Source organism: Lampetra planeri, chromosome 34, assembly GCF_965212315.1.
Source record: "Lampetra planeri chromosome 34, kcLamPlan1.2.h2, whole genome shotgun sequence".
NCBI classification, from domain to species: domain Eukaryota; kingdom Metazoa; phylum Chordata; class Hyperoartia; order Petromyzontiformes; family Petromyzontidae; genus Lampetra; species Lampetra planeri.
Window position 1 is genome coordinate 11,039,901 of NC_136140.1, and position 18,554 is coordinate 11,058,454.

The 18,554-nt window shown below is 61.0% G+C and overlaps 1 protein-coding gene across 1 annotated transcript in view; it reads right to left on the reverse strand.

The window, feature by feature from the left end:
• Positions 1-1,541: 1,541 nt before the first annotated feature.
• Positions 1,542-18,554, reverse strand: part of LOC144730151 (peroxisome proliferator-activated receptor delta-like) — a 40,659-nt gene continuing 23,646 nt past the window's right edge. The window contains exons 4-9 of the mRNA XM_078610737.1: positions 16,223-16,361; positions 15,705-15,830; positions 15,459-15,565; positions 14,410-14,871; positions 13,844-14,072; positions 1,542-2,398 (exon numbers count right to left, since the gene is read on the reverse strand). Coding sequence (XP_078466863.1) covers positions 2,151-2,398; positions 13,844-14,072; positions 14,410-14,871; positions 15,459-15,565; positions 15,705-15,830; positions 16,223-16,361 — 1,311 coding nt within the window. The 3' untranslated portion in view covers positions 1,542-2,150. The remainder of the gene's footprint in view (positions 2,399-13,843; positions 14,073-14,409; positions 14,872-15,458; positions 15,566-15,704; positions 15,831-16,222; positions 16,362-18,554) is intronic.

An 18,554-nucleotide genomic window follows, 5' to 3' on the forward strand; every position in this document is an offset into this window, starting at 1 on the left:
GAATTTCCATTTGGTACAGATATAATGGGAGGCTGATCGACGCCCGGGTGCGATCAAGGGATGGCTCCCTATTGGTCAACCACGTTATGTATGCCGATGATTTGGTAATAGCTGCTCATTCAGAAGAGGAGTTGGAGACGCTGCTGCTGAGACTGGAGCGTGCCACTAAGAGATGGGGCCTTACCATCAGCCCCACCAAAACTAAGCACCTGCCTGGGTATTTTGTACCATCGGACACTCCACCCCCACAACTCCCAATCGGTGATGGGGAAGTTGTGGAGAGAGTGGAGAGTTTCCCATACCTGGGCAGTGTGCTTATGACCGGCTCCAGTTTAACAGCAGAGGTCTCACTCCAAATCAGTCGAGCGGCAATATCTTTTCATCGGTTGCGTAACGCTGTGTGGAAGCTACCTGGTCTGTCGCTCCGCACGAAGCTTCAGGTCTTCTCGTCCACGGTCATTCCCTCCCTTCTCTACGCTTGCGAAACGTGGACCCCCCTAATGGAGCATCTTCGCCGGTTGGAAACATTTAGGCTGGCCTGCTTACGATCCATCCTGGGTTTAACCAGGCTGGATTGTGTGAGGAGCTCACAAATCTTTGAAAGATCTGGGCAAAGTCCCATCGGTCAGCTCCTCCGGCAGGCAAGGCTGCGTTGGCTGGGTCATGTAGCCCGCATGCCTAGCCACCACATGCCTAAACAGCTTTTGTTCGGCCGGATCGAGGGGGCTAAACGGGCGCGGCACGGGCTAGAGAAGAGATGGAGTGATGTGGTACAGGAGGACGTGGAGCTGAGTAGACTTGCCGATGACTGGTACCAGCGGTGTCAAGATCGGCCTCATTGGAGGAGGCTCGTGAAGGACGCTACTGGGCAGTTGGAGGCAGTCGCCCTACAACAACAACGGAGGGCGGAGGAGCGACGCTCACAACAACGAGCGGAGCGCCGGGTGGCTAAAGCACAGCAAGTTGGTACAGTAGGGGGCAAAGGTGGTGCATCAGCCAGTCATCTCGGTCAGTCGACCCGTGGCACCTGCTGGGTCTGCCCCGTGACCTCCTGCCAGCGGGCGTTCGACACTTCACGTGGCCTCAAGGTGCACATGGCCTGGCACAAGCGTCGTGGTGACGTCACCGCCACTTAGTGGCGAATGGCGGTTGTTGTTGTTGTGTGCACGTGTGTGTGTGTACGTGTGTGTGTGTGTACGTGTGTGTATGTGCACGTGTGTGTATGTGCACGTGTGTGTGTGCCCCACGTGACACGGGCGAGCGTTGGTTCAAATGGTGACCCCGCGCGAGTTGACGGAGGTCGCCTGGCGCAGCCCCCACAATGTCTTTCTGACGCCAGCAGCACGGGCCAGGCTCAACATAAAACCACTTCTCCTCACTTCCGGCACACTCCAGGTGATGTGGTCGAAGGTGTCTGGAGATGGCATCGCGTCAGATCACGCGTCCTGTCATCATCATCCCCATCATCCTCTCATCAGCAAGCAACATCATCATCATCCCCATCATCATCATCCCCATCATCATCATCATCATCCCCATCATCCTCCTCTCATCAGCAAGCAACATCATCAATACCACGTCCATCACCAATCACCACTCTAAAAACGTTACCATCAAACATCACCCTCATCATCATCACCACCGCCGATGCCATCTTCACCATTGTCATCAGCATCAATACTATCGTCATTGTCATCTCCATCACCATTGTCATCACCATCATTATCAGCAGCAGCAGCAGCAGCATCACCATTGTCATCATCGGCATCATCACCATTGTCATCATCGGCATCATTGTCATCACCATCACCATTGTCAGCAGCAGCATCACCGTTAGCAGCATCATCACCATTAGCAGCAGCATAACGTATTCTTCGTTGGAGGCGAACGCAGGCTCACGAACAGAATTTGCGACTTCTCGGATCGCAGTGGTGGTGGTGGTGGGGTGGTGGTGGTGGGGCGGTGGGGACCTCCCACAACCCCCCTCTCCGGTGGTGGTGGGGGCCACTCTGTAGACGTCCACCCCACACTCACGCCACCCGTTGTTTACTTTCGTAGAGTCCAGTTTCCGAAGGTCAAAGCCTTCCACCGAGGGGCAGCGGGGGTGGGGATTGTGTGTCGACGGGGGTAGAAGGCGGGGTGGGGGGGCCTCAGTACATGTCCTTGAAGATCTCCTGCAGCAGGGGCGGCATCGCCGTGTCGGCCTCCGTGCGCCGAATGTCGTGCACCATCTGGGCGTGCTCGGCCACCAGCTGGCGCAGGTCGGAGAGCTTCTGCAGCAGCTTGGGGAAGAGGAAGGCGCTCTCGGGGTGGCTGCGCCGCAGCTGCAGGTCGAGCGCCTGCAGCACGCGCTCCTGCATCCGCTCCACGGGGCCCACGTCCAGGAGGCCCGGTCGGTCTGGGCGCGGGCAAGGGGAGCGACCTTTAGAAAGCGTCGAGGGGAAACCTTCGCCCGCCGAGACTTTCACGTGGCGCGCAACGCGGGGTTTTTTTCGTTCGCGCTCGCAGGGAGGGAGGAGGGGACGGAGGAGGGTGATTCAGAGGTTCGAGAAAATCCACAGGCAAGCGGGAAAGGAAGGCCCAGAGTTGTTCGCCCACAATTGTCCAAGCTCTGCCGTCCTTGCAGTGGAACGTCCAACTGGGGACAGTGAGCGGTGGACACACGGCACAGGAAACCGCGAGTTCCCCGGACAACACGCGTGCAAACGGGGAGTTGATGCTCAATCGTCGACGGATATCATCCCACTTGCCATACCGCCAGCGTACCCCGGCCAGGGTGCGGAGGGAGTTTCGCGAACGTCTACGCGATCCACCAACCCTCACGGCCTCCGCGGTGCCGGGTTCCAGGCCACGCTGCGTGACCGCCATGGGGTCCTGTATCGAATTTAACGCAGAATGTCGGGACAGGTGCTGCTAGCAAGGGCCTATGGACGCACAAAGATCCCCCGTATAGCCTCAACAGACGCTTGGGACAAGTGCAGTTTGGCGAGCACCTATGAAGGCCGGCACGACACATTATGGGGTGTCCAACGCCACGCCAGGCCGCCTTTGTCTCCCCAGTGGCGATGTTTACGTATCGAAGCAGGTACTCATTTGAGGCTTAGTCGACCTAGGGGAGGCCCTGAACCGATTCAGATATTCGTCACTGGTGTTGGCCGTGAGCAGGAATCGAACTCGGGTCACTGGGTTCGTAGTGCGGCATGCTTATCGCTATAAAGGCAAAGATCCCCCGTGTAGCCTTAACAGACTGCTGGGGAAAGTGCTGTGAGTGAGCACCTATGAAGGCGGGACGGCACACGAGGGGGTGCGTGGCCAGCACCACACTCGGCCGTCTTCGTCTCCCCAGTGGCGCTTAATTTACCCACCGCACCAGGTTATACGACCGCTATGAGACACACGGACATACACACTCACACGCGTGTACACAAAGACAAATATCTCATAACCCACTGTTGGCGCAAGTGCTGAAACGCAGGGAATACAGACGCAGAGGGAAGGCCACCACGTGGCCTCGGTAGCCATGTGACCGCACTACCACCTGCTGCCCGCAGCGTCGCTCTGCAGCCGACATCATCTCGCCAAGGAGCACGAGGCCAGCGAGCGCTCTTCGTTCTCAGGCCACCGCGAGCCACTGGGGGGCTTTAGTGCGCCCCCCCCCCTCCCGAACGTGAAAACTCCTCCCAACATCATCGTCGTCGTCGTGCTGCTGTCACAAACCCAACAATGGTTTCACATGGTGTGGCGGCCCCTCGCACGGATGATGTCTGATCGGCCAAAGTGCCCCCCCTCCCCTCCCACGTCAACTCCGGCGGACATCCTCACAGCAACAAGCGGCAGCGGCAGCAGCGGCAGCAGCAGCTCCAGGCTGCTGCCATCGAACACAGACGCGCGGCGCTTTCGGATGCGCTTTCTGCGGCCGTCTGGAACGCCTCTTCGCTCCAAAAAAAGGAATCAACTGGGAGCTGTGCACTTTTAAATCGTCCTCTAGATTGACTAATTTAGTTTGTTGTTTTCGCGCCTGCATCTCCGATGAGCACGGGTGGCTACGTAGGCTGGGACCACACCCAGTCACCTTTGTCTCCCCACTTAACTCATCATCGTCGTCGTCGGTCACCTGTGCGTGACTTGTGCTCTTTGGCACCAACCTTGGTTTCACACAGCCATAAACCGCACACACCCCCACACACATGGATTACACACACACATTACACACACATTAACAAACAGATATTACACAGGTTACACACAAAGACAAAGATCCCGCGTCTAGCCTGTAACCGACTTGGGGCAAGTGCTGTTAGTGAGAACCTATGAAGGCCGGCACGGCACACGAGGGGTTGGGTGACCAACACCACGCCCGGCCGCCTTTGTCTCCCCAGTGGCGATGTTTACAAATTGCACCAGGTACTCATTTTGAGGCAGAGTCGAACTAGAAGAGGCCCAGGACCGGTTTAGATAATCGTCACCGGTGTTGGCCATGAGCGGAAATCGAACTCGGGTAGCCGGGTCCGTAGTGCACCATGCTAACCGCTACACCACCGCTCCCCACCCACCCACCCCACCACACACACCCACCCTACCACTTACCCACCCACCCTGCCACACACACCCACCCACCCTGCCACTCACACACACCCACCCACCCTGCCACTCACACCCACCCACCCACCCTGCCACTCACACCCACCCACCCACCCTGCCACTCACACCCACCCACCTCGCCACACATATCCACCCCCGCCACACACACCCCACCACACACACCCACCCACCCTACCACTCACACCCACCCACCCTGCCACACACACCCACCCACCCTACCACTTACCCACCCTGCCACTCACACCCACCCTGCCACTCACACCCACCCACCCTGCCACACACACCCACCCACCTCGCCACACACACACACACCCCGCCACACACACCCACCCCCCACGCCACACACACCCACCCACCACGCCACACACACACCCTGCTACACACACACACCCTGCCACACACACACACACCCTACCACACACACACACTCACCCTACCACACACACACACTCACCCCGCCACACACCCACCCACCCTGCCACTTACCCACTCACCCTGCCACACACACCCACCCACCCTGCCACTCACACCCACCCACCCTGCCAGACACACCCACCCACCCTGCCAGACACACCCACCCACCCTGCCACACACATCCACCCTGCCACACACACCCACCCTGCCACACACACACACACCCACCCCGCCACACACACACACTTTGCCACACACACCCACCCTACCACACACCCACCCTACCACACATACACACCCACCCCGCCACACACACCCACCCACCCTGCCACACACACACACCAACCCTGCCACTCACACCCACCCACCCTGCCACACACACCCACCCTGCCACACACACCCACCCACCTACCTCGACACACACACCCACCCACTCTACCACTTACCCACCCTGCCACACACACCCACCCACCTCGCCACCCACCCCCGCCACACACACACACCCCGCCACACACACCCACCCACCCTACCACTTACCCACCCTGCCACTCACACCCACCCTGCCACTCACACCCACCCACCCTGCCACACACACCCACCCACCCTACCACACACACCCACCCACCCTGCCACTCACACCCACCCTGCCACTCACACCCACCCACCCTGCCACACACACACACCCACCCACCCTACAACTTACCCACCCACCCCGCCACACACACACACCCACCCTGCCACTCACACCCACCCACCCTGCCACACACACAAACACCCACCCTACCACTTACCCACCCACCCTGCCACTCACACCCACCCTGCCACTCCCACCCACCCTGCCACACACACCCACCCACCCTACCACACACACCCACCCACCTCGCCACACACACACACACCCCGCCACACACACCCACCCCCCACGCCACACACACCCACCCACCACGCCACACACACACCCTGCTACACACACACACCCTGCCACACACACACACACCCTACCACACACACACACTCACCCTACCACACACACACACTCACCCCGCCACACACCCACCCACCCTGCCACTTACCCACTCACCCTGCCACACACACCCACCCACCCTGCCACTCACACCCACCCACCCTGCCAGACACACCCACCCACCCTGCCAGACACACCCACCCACCCTGCCACACACATCCACCCTGCCACACACACCCACCCTGCCACACACACACACACCCACCCCGCCACACACACACACTTTGCCACACACACCCACCCTACCACACACCCACCCTACCACACATACACACCCACCCCGCCACACACACCCACCCACCCTGCCACACACACACACCAACCCTGCCACTCACACCCACCCACCCTGCCACACACACCCACCCTGCCACACACACCCACCCACCTACCTCGACACACACACCCACCCACTCTACCACTTACCCACCCACCCTGCCACACACACCCACCCACCTCGCCACCCACCCCCGCCACACACACACACCCCGCCACACACACCCACCCACCCTACCACTTACCCACCCTGCCACTCACACCCACCCTGCCACTCACACCCACCCACCCTGCCACACACACCCACCTACCCTACCACACACACCCACCCACCCTGCCACTCACACCCACCCTGCCACTCACACCCACCCACCCTGCCACACACACACACCCACCCACCCTACAACTTACCCACCCACCCCGCCACACACACACACCCACCCTGCCACTCACACCCACCCACCCTGCCACACACACAAACACCCACCCTACCACTTACCCACCCACCCTGCCACTCACACCCACCCTGCCACTCCCACCCACCCTGCCACACACACCCACCCACCCTACCACACACACCCACCCACCCTGCCACACACACCCACACACCCCGCCACACACACCCACCCACCCTACCACTTACCCACCCACCCTGCCACACACACCCACACACCCTACCACTTACCCACCCACCCCGCCACACACACACACCCACCCTGCCACTCACACCCACCCACCCTGCCACACACACCCACCCACCCTACCACTTACCCACCCACCCCGCCACACACACCCACACACCCTGCCACACACAGCCACCCACCCTCCCACTTACCCACCCACCCTGCCACACACACCCACCCACCCTGCCACTCACACCCACCCACCCACCCTGCCACTCACACCCACCCACCTCGCCACACACACCCACCCACCTCGCCACACACACCCGCCACACACGTCCACCCACCACGCCACACACACCCACCCACCACGCCACACACACCCACCCACCACGCCACACACCCACCCACCCACAATGCCACACACCCACCCACCCTGCCACACACACACCCTGCCACACACACTGCCACACACACACACCCACCCTGCCACACACACCCACCCTGCCACACACACCCACCCTGCCACACACACCCTGCCACACACACCCACCCTGCCACACACACACACCCACCCTGCCACACACACCCACCCTGCCACACACACCCACCCTGCCAAACACACACACACCCCGCCACACACACACCCTGCCACACACACCTACCCTACCACACACACACACCGACCCCGCCACACACCGACCTACCCTACCACTTACCCACCCACCCTGCCACACACACCCACCCACCCTGCCACTCACACCTACCCACCCTACCACTTACCCACCCACCCTGCCACACACACCCACCCACCCTGCCACACACACCCACCCTGCCACACACACACACCTCCACCCCGCCACACACACACACCCACCCTGCCACTCACACCCACACACCCTACCACTTACCCACCCACCCTGCCACACAAACCCACCCACCCTGCCACACACACCCACACACCCTACCACTTACCCACCCACCCCGCCACACACACACACCCACCCTGCCACTCACACCCACCCACCCTGCCACACACACCCACCCACCCTACCACTTACCCACCCACCCCGCCACACACACCCACACACCCTGCCACACACAGCCACCCACCCTCCCACTTACCCACCCACCCTGCCACACACACCCACCCACCCTGCCACTCACTCACACCCACCCACCCACCCTGCCACTCACACCCACCCACCTCGCCACACACACCCACCCACCTCGCCACACACACCCACCCCGCCACACACGTCCACCCCCGCCACACACCCACCCACCACGCCACACACACCCACCCACCACGCCACACACACCCACCCACCCACCACGCCACACACACCCACCCACCCTGCCACACACACACCCTGCCACACACACCCACCCTGCCATACACCCTGCCACACAGACACACCCACCCTGCCACCCACACCCACCCTGCCACACACACCCTGCCACACACACCCACCCTGCCACACACACACACCCACCCTGCCACACACACCCACCCTGCCAAACACACACACACACCCCGCCACACACACACACCCTGCCACACACACCCACCCTACCACACACACACCCACCCCGCCACACACCAACCTACCCTACCACTTACCCACCCACCCTGCCACACCCACCCACCCACCCTGCCACACACACACACCCACCCTACCACTTACCCACCCACCCTGCCACACACACCCACCCTGCCACTCACACCCACCCACCCACCCTGCCACTCACACCCACCCACCTCGCCACACACACCCACCCACCTCGCCACACACACCCACCCCGCCACACACGTCCACCCCCGCCACACACCCACCCACCACGCCACACACACCCACCCACCACGCCACACACACCCACCCACCCACCACGCCACACACACCCACCCACCCTGCCACACACACACCCTGCCACACACACCCACCCTGCCATACACCCTGCCACACAGACACACCCACCCTGCCACACACACCCACCCTGCCACACACACCCTGCCACACACACCCACCCTGCCACACACATACACCCACCCTGCCACACACACCCACCCTGCCAAACACACACACACACACACCCCGCCACACACACACACCCTGCCACACACACCCACCCTACCACACACACACCCACCCCGCCACACACCAACCTACCCTACCACTTACCCACCCACCCTGCCACACCCACCCACCCACCCTGCCACTCACACCCACCCACCCTACCACTTACCCACCCACCCTGCCACACACACCCACCCACCCTGCCACTCACACCAACCACCCAGCCAAACACACCCACCCACCCTGCCACACACACACACCCCCACCCCGCCACACACACACACCCACCCTGCCACTCACACCCACCCACCCTACCATTTACCCACCCACCCCGCCACACACACACACCCACCCTGCCACTCACACCCACCCACCCTGCCACACACACCCACCCTGCCACACACACACACCCACCCTGCCACTCACACCCACCCACCCTGCCACACACACCCACCCTGCCACTCACACCCACCCACTCTACCACTTACCCACCCACCCTGCCACACACACCCACCCACCCTGCCACTCACACCCACCCACCCTACCACTTACCCACCCACCCTGCCACACACACCCACCCACCCTGCCACTCACACCACCCACCCTGCCACACACACCCACCCACCCTGCCACACACACCCACCCTGTCACACACACACACCCCCACCCCGCCACACACACACACCCACCCTGCCACTCACACCCACCCACCCTACCATTTACCCACCCACCCTGCCACACACACACACCCACCCTGCTACTCACACCCACCCACCCTGCCACACACACCCACCCTGCCACACACACACACCCACCCTGCCACTCACACCCACCCACCCTGCCACACACACCAACCCTGCCACTCACACACACCCACCCTGCCACACACACACACCCACCCTGCCACTCACACGCACCCACCCTGCCACACACACCCACCCTGTCACACACACACACCCCCACCCCGCCACACACACACACCCACCCTGCCACTCACACCCACCCACCCTACCATTTACCCACCCACCCTGCCACACACACACACCCACCCTGCCACTCACACCCACCCACCCTGCCACACACACCCACCCTGCCACACACACACACCCACCCTGCCACTCACACCCACCCACCCTGCCACACACACCCACCCTGCCACTCACACCCACCCACTCTACCACTTACCCACCCACCCTGCCACACACACCCACCCACCTCGCCACCCACCCCCGCCACACACACGCACCCCGCCACACACACAGACCTCGCCACACACACCCACCCACCCTACCACTTACCCACCCACCCTGCCACTCACACCCACCCTGTCACTCACACCCACCCACCCTACCACTTACCCACCCACCCTGCCACACACACCCACACACCCCGCCACACACACCCACCCACCCTACCACTTACCCACCCCGCCACACACACACACCCACCCTGCCACTCACACCCACCCTGCCACTCACACCCACCCACCCTACCACTTACCCACCCACCCTGCCACACACACCCACCCACCCTGCCACTCACACCAACCACCCAGCCAAACACACCCACCCACCCTGCCACACACACCCACCCTGCCACACACACACACCCCCACCCCGCCACACACACACACCCACCCTGCCACTCACACCCACCCACCCTACCATTTACCCACCCACCCCGCCACACACACACACCCACCCTGCCACTCACACCCACCCACCCTGCCACACACACCCACCCTGCCACACACACACACCCACCCTGCCACTCACACCCACCCACCCTGCCACACACACCCACCCTGCCACTCACACCCACCCACTCTACCACTTACCCACCCACCCTGCCACACACACCCACCCACCCTGCCACTCACACCCACCCACCCTACCACTTACCCACCCACCCTGCCACACACACCCACCCACCCTGCCACTCACACCACCCACCCTGCCACACACACCCACCCACCCTGCCACACACACCCACCCTGTCACACACACACACCCCCACCCCGCCACACACACACACCCACCCTGCCACTCACACCCACCCACCCTACCATTTACCCACCCACCCTGCCACACACACACACCCACCCTGCCACTCACACCCACCCACCCTGCCACACACACCCACCCTGCCACACACACACACCCACCCTGCCACTCACACCCACCCACCCTGCCACACACACCCACCCTGCCACTCACACACACCCACCCTGCCACACACACACACCCACCCTGCCACTCACACGCACCCACCCTGCCACACACACCCACCCTGCCACTCACACCCACCCACCCTGCCACACACACCCACCCTGCCACACACACACACCCACCCTGCCACTCACACCCACCCACCCTGCCACACACACCCACCCTGCCACTCACACACACCCACCCTGCCACACACACACACCCACCCTGCCACTCACACGCACCCACCCTGCCACACACACCCACCCTGTCACACACACACACCCCCACCCCGCCACACACACACACCCACCCTGCCACTCACACCCACCCACCCTACCATTTACCCACCCACCCTGCCACACACACCCACCCTGTCACACACACACACCCCCACCCCGCCACACACACACACCCACCCTGCCACTCACACCCACCCACCCTACCATTTACCCACCCACCCTGCCACACACACACACCCACCCTGCCACTCACACCCACCCACCCTGCCACACACACCCACCCTGCCACACACACACACCCACCCTGCCACTCACACCCACCCACCCTGCCACACACACCCACCCTGCCACTCACACCCACCCACCCTGCCACACACACCCACCCTGCCACACACACCCACCCACCTCGCCACCCACCCCCGCCACACACACGCACCCCGCCACACACACAGACCTCGCCACACACACCCACCCACCCTACCACTTACCCACCCACCCTGCCACTCACACCCACCCTGTCACTCACACCCACCCACCCTACCACTTACCCACCCACCCTGCCACACACACCCACACACCCCGCCACACACACCCACCCACCCTACCACTTACCCACCCCGCCACACACACACACCCACCCTGCCACTCACACCCACCCTGCCACTCACACCCACCCACCCTACCACTTACCCACCCACCCTGCCACACACACCCACCCACCCTGCCACTCACACCCACCTACCCACCCTGCCACTCACACCCACCCACCTCGCCACACACACCCACCCCCGCCACACACGTCCACCCCCGCCACACACACACACCCCGCCACACACACCCACCCACCCTGCCACACACACCCACCCACCCTGCCACTCACACCCACCTACCCACCCTGCCACTCACACCCACCCACCTCGCCACACACACCCACCCCCGCCACACACGTCCACCCCCGCCACACACACACACCCCGCCACACACACCCACCCACCACGCCACACACCCACCCACCCACCCTACCACACCCGCCCACCCACCCACCACGCCACACACACCCACCCACCCTGCCACACACACACCCTGCCACACACACCCACCCTGCCACACACCCTGCCACACACACACACCCACCCTGCCACACACATCCACCCTGCCACACACACCCTGCCACACACACCCACCCTGCCATACACACACACACACCCCGCCACACCCACCCACCCTACCACTTACCCACCCACCCCGCCACACACACACACCCACCCTGCCATTCACACCCACCCACCCTGCCACACACACCCATTCACCCTACCACTTACCCACCCCGCCACACACACCCACACACCCTGCCACACACAGCCACCCACCCTACCACTTACCCACCCACCCTGCTACTCACACCCACACACCCCACCACACACACCCATCGTGCCAGTGCAGCGCGCTAACCGCGTCACTACTGTTCTCCACACGCGCACATTACATATACACGGATTACACGTACTGATTACACACACACACACACAGATTACACGTACAGAATACACAGAGATTACACTACAGAACACATACACAGATTACACACACACAGATTACACGTACTGATTATATACACGGAGGCCGATCGTGATACCGCTGGTACCAGTCATCGGCTAGTCCACTCAGCTGAACATCCTCTTGTACCGCATCAGCTCCATCTCTTTTCCAGCCCGTTTGGCCCCCTCTAGCAATCCCTTCACTTCAATCCCACTGCCCATCACCTAACCCTCAACCCTTGGACCCCCCCTCTCCATCCCCCGGCTCAGGGTGATGTCTCTCTGGGCCTGCGCCAGTCAAGAGGGGGGCGATCAATCGATCAGTCAATCGGTGTCTCTCGCACAGGATGATGGCGCTCTGGGCACCATGGTGGCTAGGAGATGTTAACTACCACGCCTGGTATACAGGAGAACGTGAGTTCGATCCTGACCCTGACACCTGCTGTGTATTTCTCTCTTTCACCGTGGTCACGTGAATTTTTCTCCGGGTCCTCCGGTTTTGCACTCAACATTTAGAATCAACATCATGCGTTTAGAGAATTTGACTGCTATAAATGTCCATACATCGAGCCACTTCGTCGAGCTGTCATTTGTGACAGCCTGCAGGTCGCTCCTGAACAAGCGCTACGTAGTTCGGTGGGTCCTACCTGGTGCAATAAGTTTAGTGCCAGACTGCACACCGCAGGCGGCGACGCATCGGTGTCTCTCACCGCCACAGGGTGATGGGGAGCTCGTTTGGCTACGTGTGGCGTGAAGAAGTTCAACACATAGAGCCCAGAATGAACACCGCAGGCGGAGGGGGGGGGGGGGGGGCGATCGATCGACCGGTCGGTGTTTCTCACCGCCGCACAGGATGATGGCGGCGACGTAGAGAGCCAGGTCGGTGTCGTCCAGCGCCAGGGCGTTGAACCGCACCGAGAACACAAACTTGGGCTCGAGGACGTGGCAGAAGGGCGTGCGCAGCGAGCGCAGGAACTCGCGCGTGATGAACGCCGTGCCGTACGCCATGAGCAGCCCGTCCTTGTTGATCTGGGCAGCCAGCATCGCGAAGATCACCTCGTACACACCGTACTGGCGTGGCGGGCACACGGGCACACGGGGCAAGCTGGAGTTAGTCATCGAGCTCCAGTGAGGGCAATTCCGTAAGGCTCAACCGTCGTGGTGAGCTGTAGCTCCTCCCTTTCTGTGCCAGTCCTGCCCACTTCCATATAGCCACGCCCACCCACTCACTCGCCCTTACTAGCTCGCAGGCCCCGCCCACCCCACTGCCAACCCTTGCTCACGTAGTCCCGCCCCACTGCTCAGATAGCCCCGCCCACTACGCAGTTAGCCCCGCCCACTACGCAGTTAGCCCCGCCCACTACGCAGTTAGCCCCCGCCTTTGCCCGCCCCTCCCCCCGGGACACACCTTGAGCAGCGTGACCTGGTCGTTGAGGTCGAGGGCCATGAAGCCCGGGATGCTTTTGGCGAACTCGGTGACCTCCCGCACGGACTCCACCACGCGGTAGTGGCAGCGGTTGAAGATGCGGATCTCCGGCGCGCCCTTCCGCAGTAGGTCGGCCTGAGCGTCGGCGCCGCAGCCTCCTCCGCCAATGCCGACGCCGCCGCCGCTCACCACGGTGATGAAGATGCGGTCGTTGCCGAGCACGCGGCCGCGCGCCGCCGCATCGCACGCCGCCCCATCGTCCCCCGCGGCGCCACCGGCGCCGCCGCAGGCTCCGCCGCAGCCGCCGCAGCCCCCGCCGCCGGTGGCGACGCTGGCGAGGCTGACGCCGATGGCGCCGCTGCTCTCGTGGATGGTGCCGTAGCCCAGCTTGTGCAGGATAGTGTCCTCTGCCCGGGCGAGCGAGTCGTGGTCGTGGATCACCACCTGCCGGGATGCGGCGGACCGAGAGACGAAATTGTCAGGGTCGGACGTCGCTAAACCGAGTGCGACAAAAGCCGGACGGTGTCGCGTCGTCAAGGTAAAGGCACCACCCTACAATTGCGTGTTCGTGGCACTGCATGGAGACTTACACAGAGACGGATAGAATTAGATAAGAGACCCACACACAATGGACGCACCGACTTATACAGAGACCCAGGCTTAGAACTGAATATTTTCCATGTCACTGATAGACTACAGGAGACGACCGTGATGGCAAGAGGCTGTATACTGGACGTGGCATGCCGGGGGGTGCCAAGAATTCCCCCCGGGTCGCTGACCTGGCTGAATATCTCTTTGTATCGATTGATTTATTTAGTTTCCTAGCTGCTATTGATGAAACGAGCTGAAAATCTCAACACAGGACAATAGAGCTTGGGCAATCAGCCAGCGGCCACATCTGCCCCCCCCTCCCTTGTCTCTGAGTCTCGCCTCCCTCCCCTTCCGTCTCTCCGTCTCCGAGGACCGCGAGGGAAGGCGAACCGCGCGTTTCCGCTGATTCCGCGTGCCGCCCTGCCGCCCGCGATGCTCACCGCACTGCCGGCCGCCTTGCCGGCCAGGATGGCCTGCGCCCGGGCCTTGGAGAGCGGGAAGATGCGGAGGTAGGCCTCCTGGATGACGTGCGCCAGCGAGCGCAGGTCTCCCGCCACAGCCACCTCCGTCTCCCCCGTCCCCCCTCCTCTGCTGCCGCCGCCCCCCCCCCGCCACCATTCCCGAGACCCCCCCCACCGCCAAGCACCGGGGCGGCCCCCCACCGGTGCCGCGGGCTCCCCCCCCGCCCCCCCCGCCGCCGCGCGAGACCAGGAGGGCGGAGGCCGAGATGGGCCCTCCCACGAGCCCGTTGGCGCACACCTCGGCGATTAGCCGCTCCTTCTCCGCCTGGGGCATCCTCCCGAACCGGATCGCTGTGGGTGCCACGCAGTCACCGCCACCGTCGTCATCGTCATTCGACAGAATCTATCTGCTGCCGGATGCCGGCATCCTCACGATCACGGAAAAAGGCGTTTATCATTATCATTGTCGTCATCGTCGTCATCATCATCACCATCGTCATCATCGTTATGGTCATCGTCATGATCATCACCATCGTCATCATCGTTATGGTCATCGTCATGATCATCACCATCGTCATCATCGTTATGGTCATTGTCATGATCATCACCATCGTCATCATCGTTATGGTCATCGTCATGATCATCATCATCATGGTTATCATCGTTAATGTCACTATCCACTGCTGGACGAAGGCCTCCCCCAAGCCGTTGTCTCTCCGGGCGATCTCAATCACCGCGCTCACCCTCGTGCGACATGCCCACGCCGAGGCACTTCTGGAAGCGGCAGTGCTGGCACTTGTTCCGACTCTTCTTCTGGATCTTGCAGCGCTGCTCACACTTCTCGTACTCCAGCTTCATGCGGATCGTGCGGCGGAAGAATCCCTGGGAGGAGGGAGGAGGAGAGGGGAGGGAGGAGGGAGGGAGGAGGGAGAGAGAGTCAGAGAGAGTCAGACAGAGTGCGTCACCAGCTAACAAGTGGGTGCTCCCACACGGTGGAGCTGTCGCCGCAACGGCCGTGACAGCGGCACTGAGAACCCGGCACGGGGATTTCGCAGCCAGGGCTCTGATGCACTGCCGAGTTTGGCGTTAGGCCGCGTAACGATCGGCGGTGAAGGGTTCGTATCGAGTCAACGGAACTGCATCGCCCGAGTAGGAATTAACGGTTGTACGGCTGCCTCGGCATTATCATTATCATCGCACAAGGCGGGATGCTGCTGGATGCTTCTAGATGCTACCCACGTGCCTCAATCTTTGTTCCGCCTGTGTACACATCTCACGTGTTAATCGCAGACCGTGCTTTATCCCCTTTACTATTATGCAATATTTATTATAACGCGATGTTTCCATAATGCGGCGTTCTTCAGGAAAGCAACAACAACTACTACCGCGCTGTAGGATAAAACGGACTGTGATCATCATCTACATGTCTAAAGTGGCGCATCTCATCCGCGGATCCCAATTCGCCACCACGGTGTATGGAAAGCCAGAGGAGTAAACAGAACCTGCAGGTGAAACGGCCAGAATGATGGGGTAGAGCCCAATTGAAAGAGGTAAGCTTCCCAGAGAGGTCCTATGATGTAGCTGCTGACCCCGAGCTCTCAACGCCCTGATGGTGGCATTGTCTTTGTGCTGTTCGCATTTTGGCGATGTCCTCTGGTCTAACTCTGTTTGAGACGAGCCTCTAAAGAAAGCTGTCTCTGGTGTGGACCAATCAGTTTCAAAGACAATGTATATACTATGTATATACTACCAGAGCATGTGTTTTGTTTGCATGTTCACCACAAGTATATGTGGTTAATGCAGACGTGATTCCTTGAAAAAGGTTTTGGTGTGGTGTTTTAACATCTTAACTGTTTTATTGCCAGAAAGGGTAAAATCTATTCTTACATTCCAATAGAGACTTAAATATATCTATCGACTCCGATTGTCTTCTCACTGCACTGGGAAAATCCCGATGGGCCCTGCAGGAACAGAGCCTCGACCTTGGGAGTGCTGAGAAGAAGGCGATCGAAAGATCTCGGCGACCTCGTTGGGAGTGTACAGGGGGATCAGCTCCTGCAAATGTTTGCTTGGGCTGCGTGGGGTGGGTGGAGAGTGAACGACGAGGCTTTGTTGGGAACGCCACACGGCCAGCAACCCAGCAAAGCATCGACACGGAGAGACAACGCAGGCTCCATCACGGCGACCCTCGTGACGAGCGGAGTAATTGAAGGCACGGTGGCGAGATGTTAACTACCACGCCTGGTATGCGGAAGGTCCTGGGGTTCGATCCCGACCCTCACTCTTGTACATATGGAGTTTGGAGTGCCTCTCTCTCTCCCCGTGGATTTTCCTCCGGGTCCTCCAGTTTCTCCCTCCAGATTTAGAATCAACATTACAAGTGATAAGCCACTTTGTTGAGCTATCACTTGTGATGGCCAGGCTGCTTCTTAAAAAGAGCTACGTAGCTCAGTGGGGCCTTACCTGGTAAAATAAAAAAGTAATTTCGTTTAATTTGCGATGACGATGACGATTGCAATAATCTTCTTTATTTACAGAGCGCCTTCCGTACCACTGCGGTTTCAGGGGCACTTAGCGCGATTTATGACAAAACATTTAAACATTTACAGAGACGAGCTTACACACACGCACACGCAGACACACGCACACACACTCACACACACGCACATACACGCAGACACATGCAGAGACGCAGACATAAAAAATGCACATGCACACAAGCACACAAGCACACGCACGCACACACGCGCACACACACGCAGACACACAAATGCACACACGCACACGTGCGCGTTCGCGTTGTAAAAATAACAAACCAAAAAATCCCTCGTGAAGTGATAAAAATACATCAAGAGAAGGTAAACAATGAGAAAAGTGGTCAAATAACACGCAGTGCCAGGGTGAGCTCAGATTACGACGCCACCGCCATCACCGCTGCCACTTCCGCCACCGCTGCCACCACCGTTCCAACCACCACCACCGCCGCCACCACCACCACCACCGCCGCCACCACCGTCACCACCACCACCGCCGCCAACCACCGCTACCGCCGCCACCACTGCCGCCACCGCCACC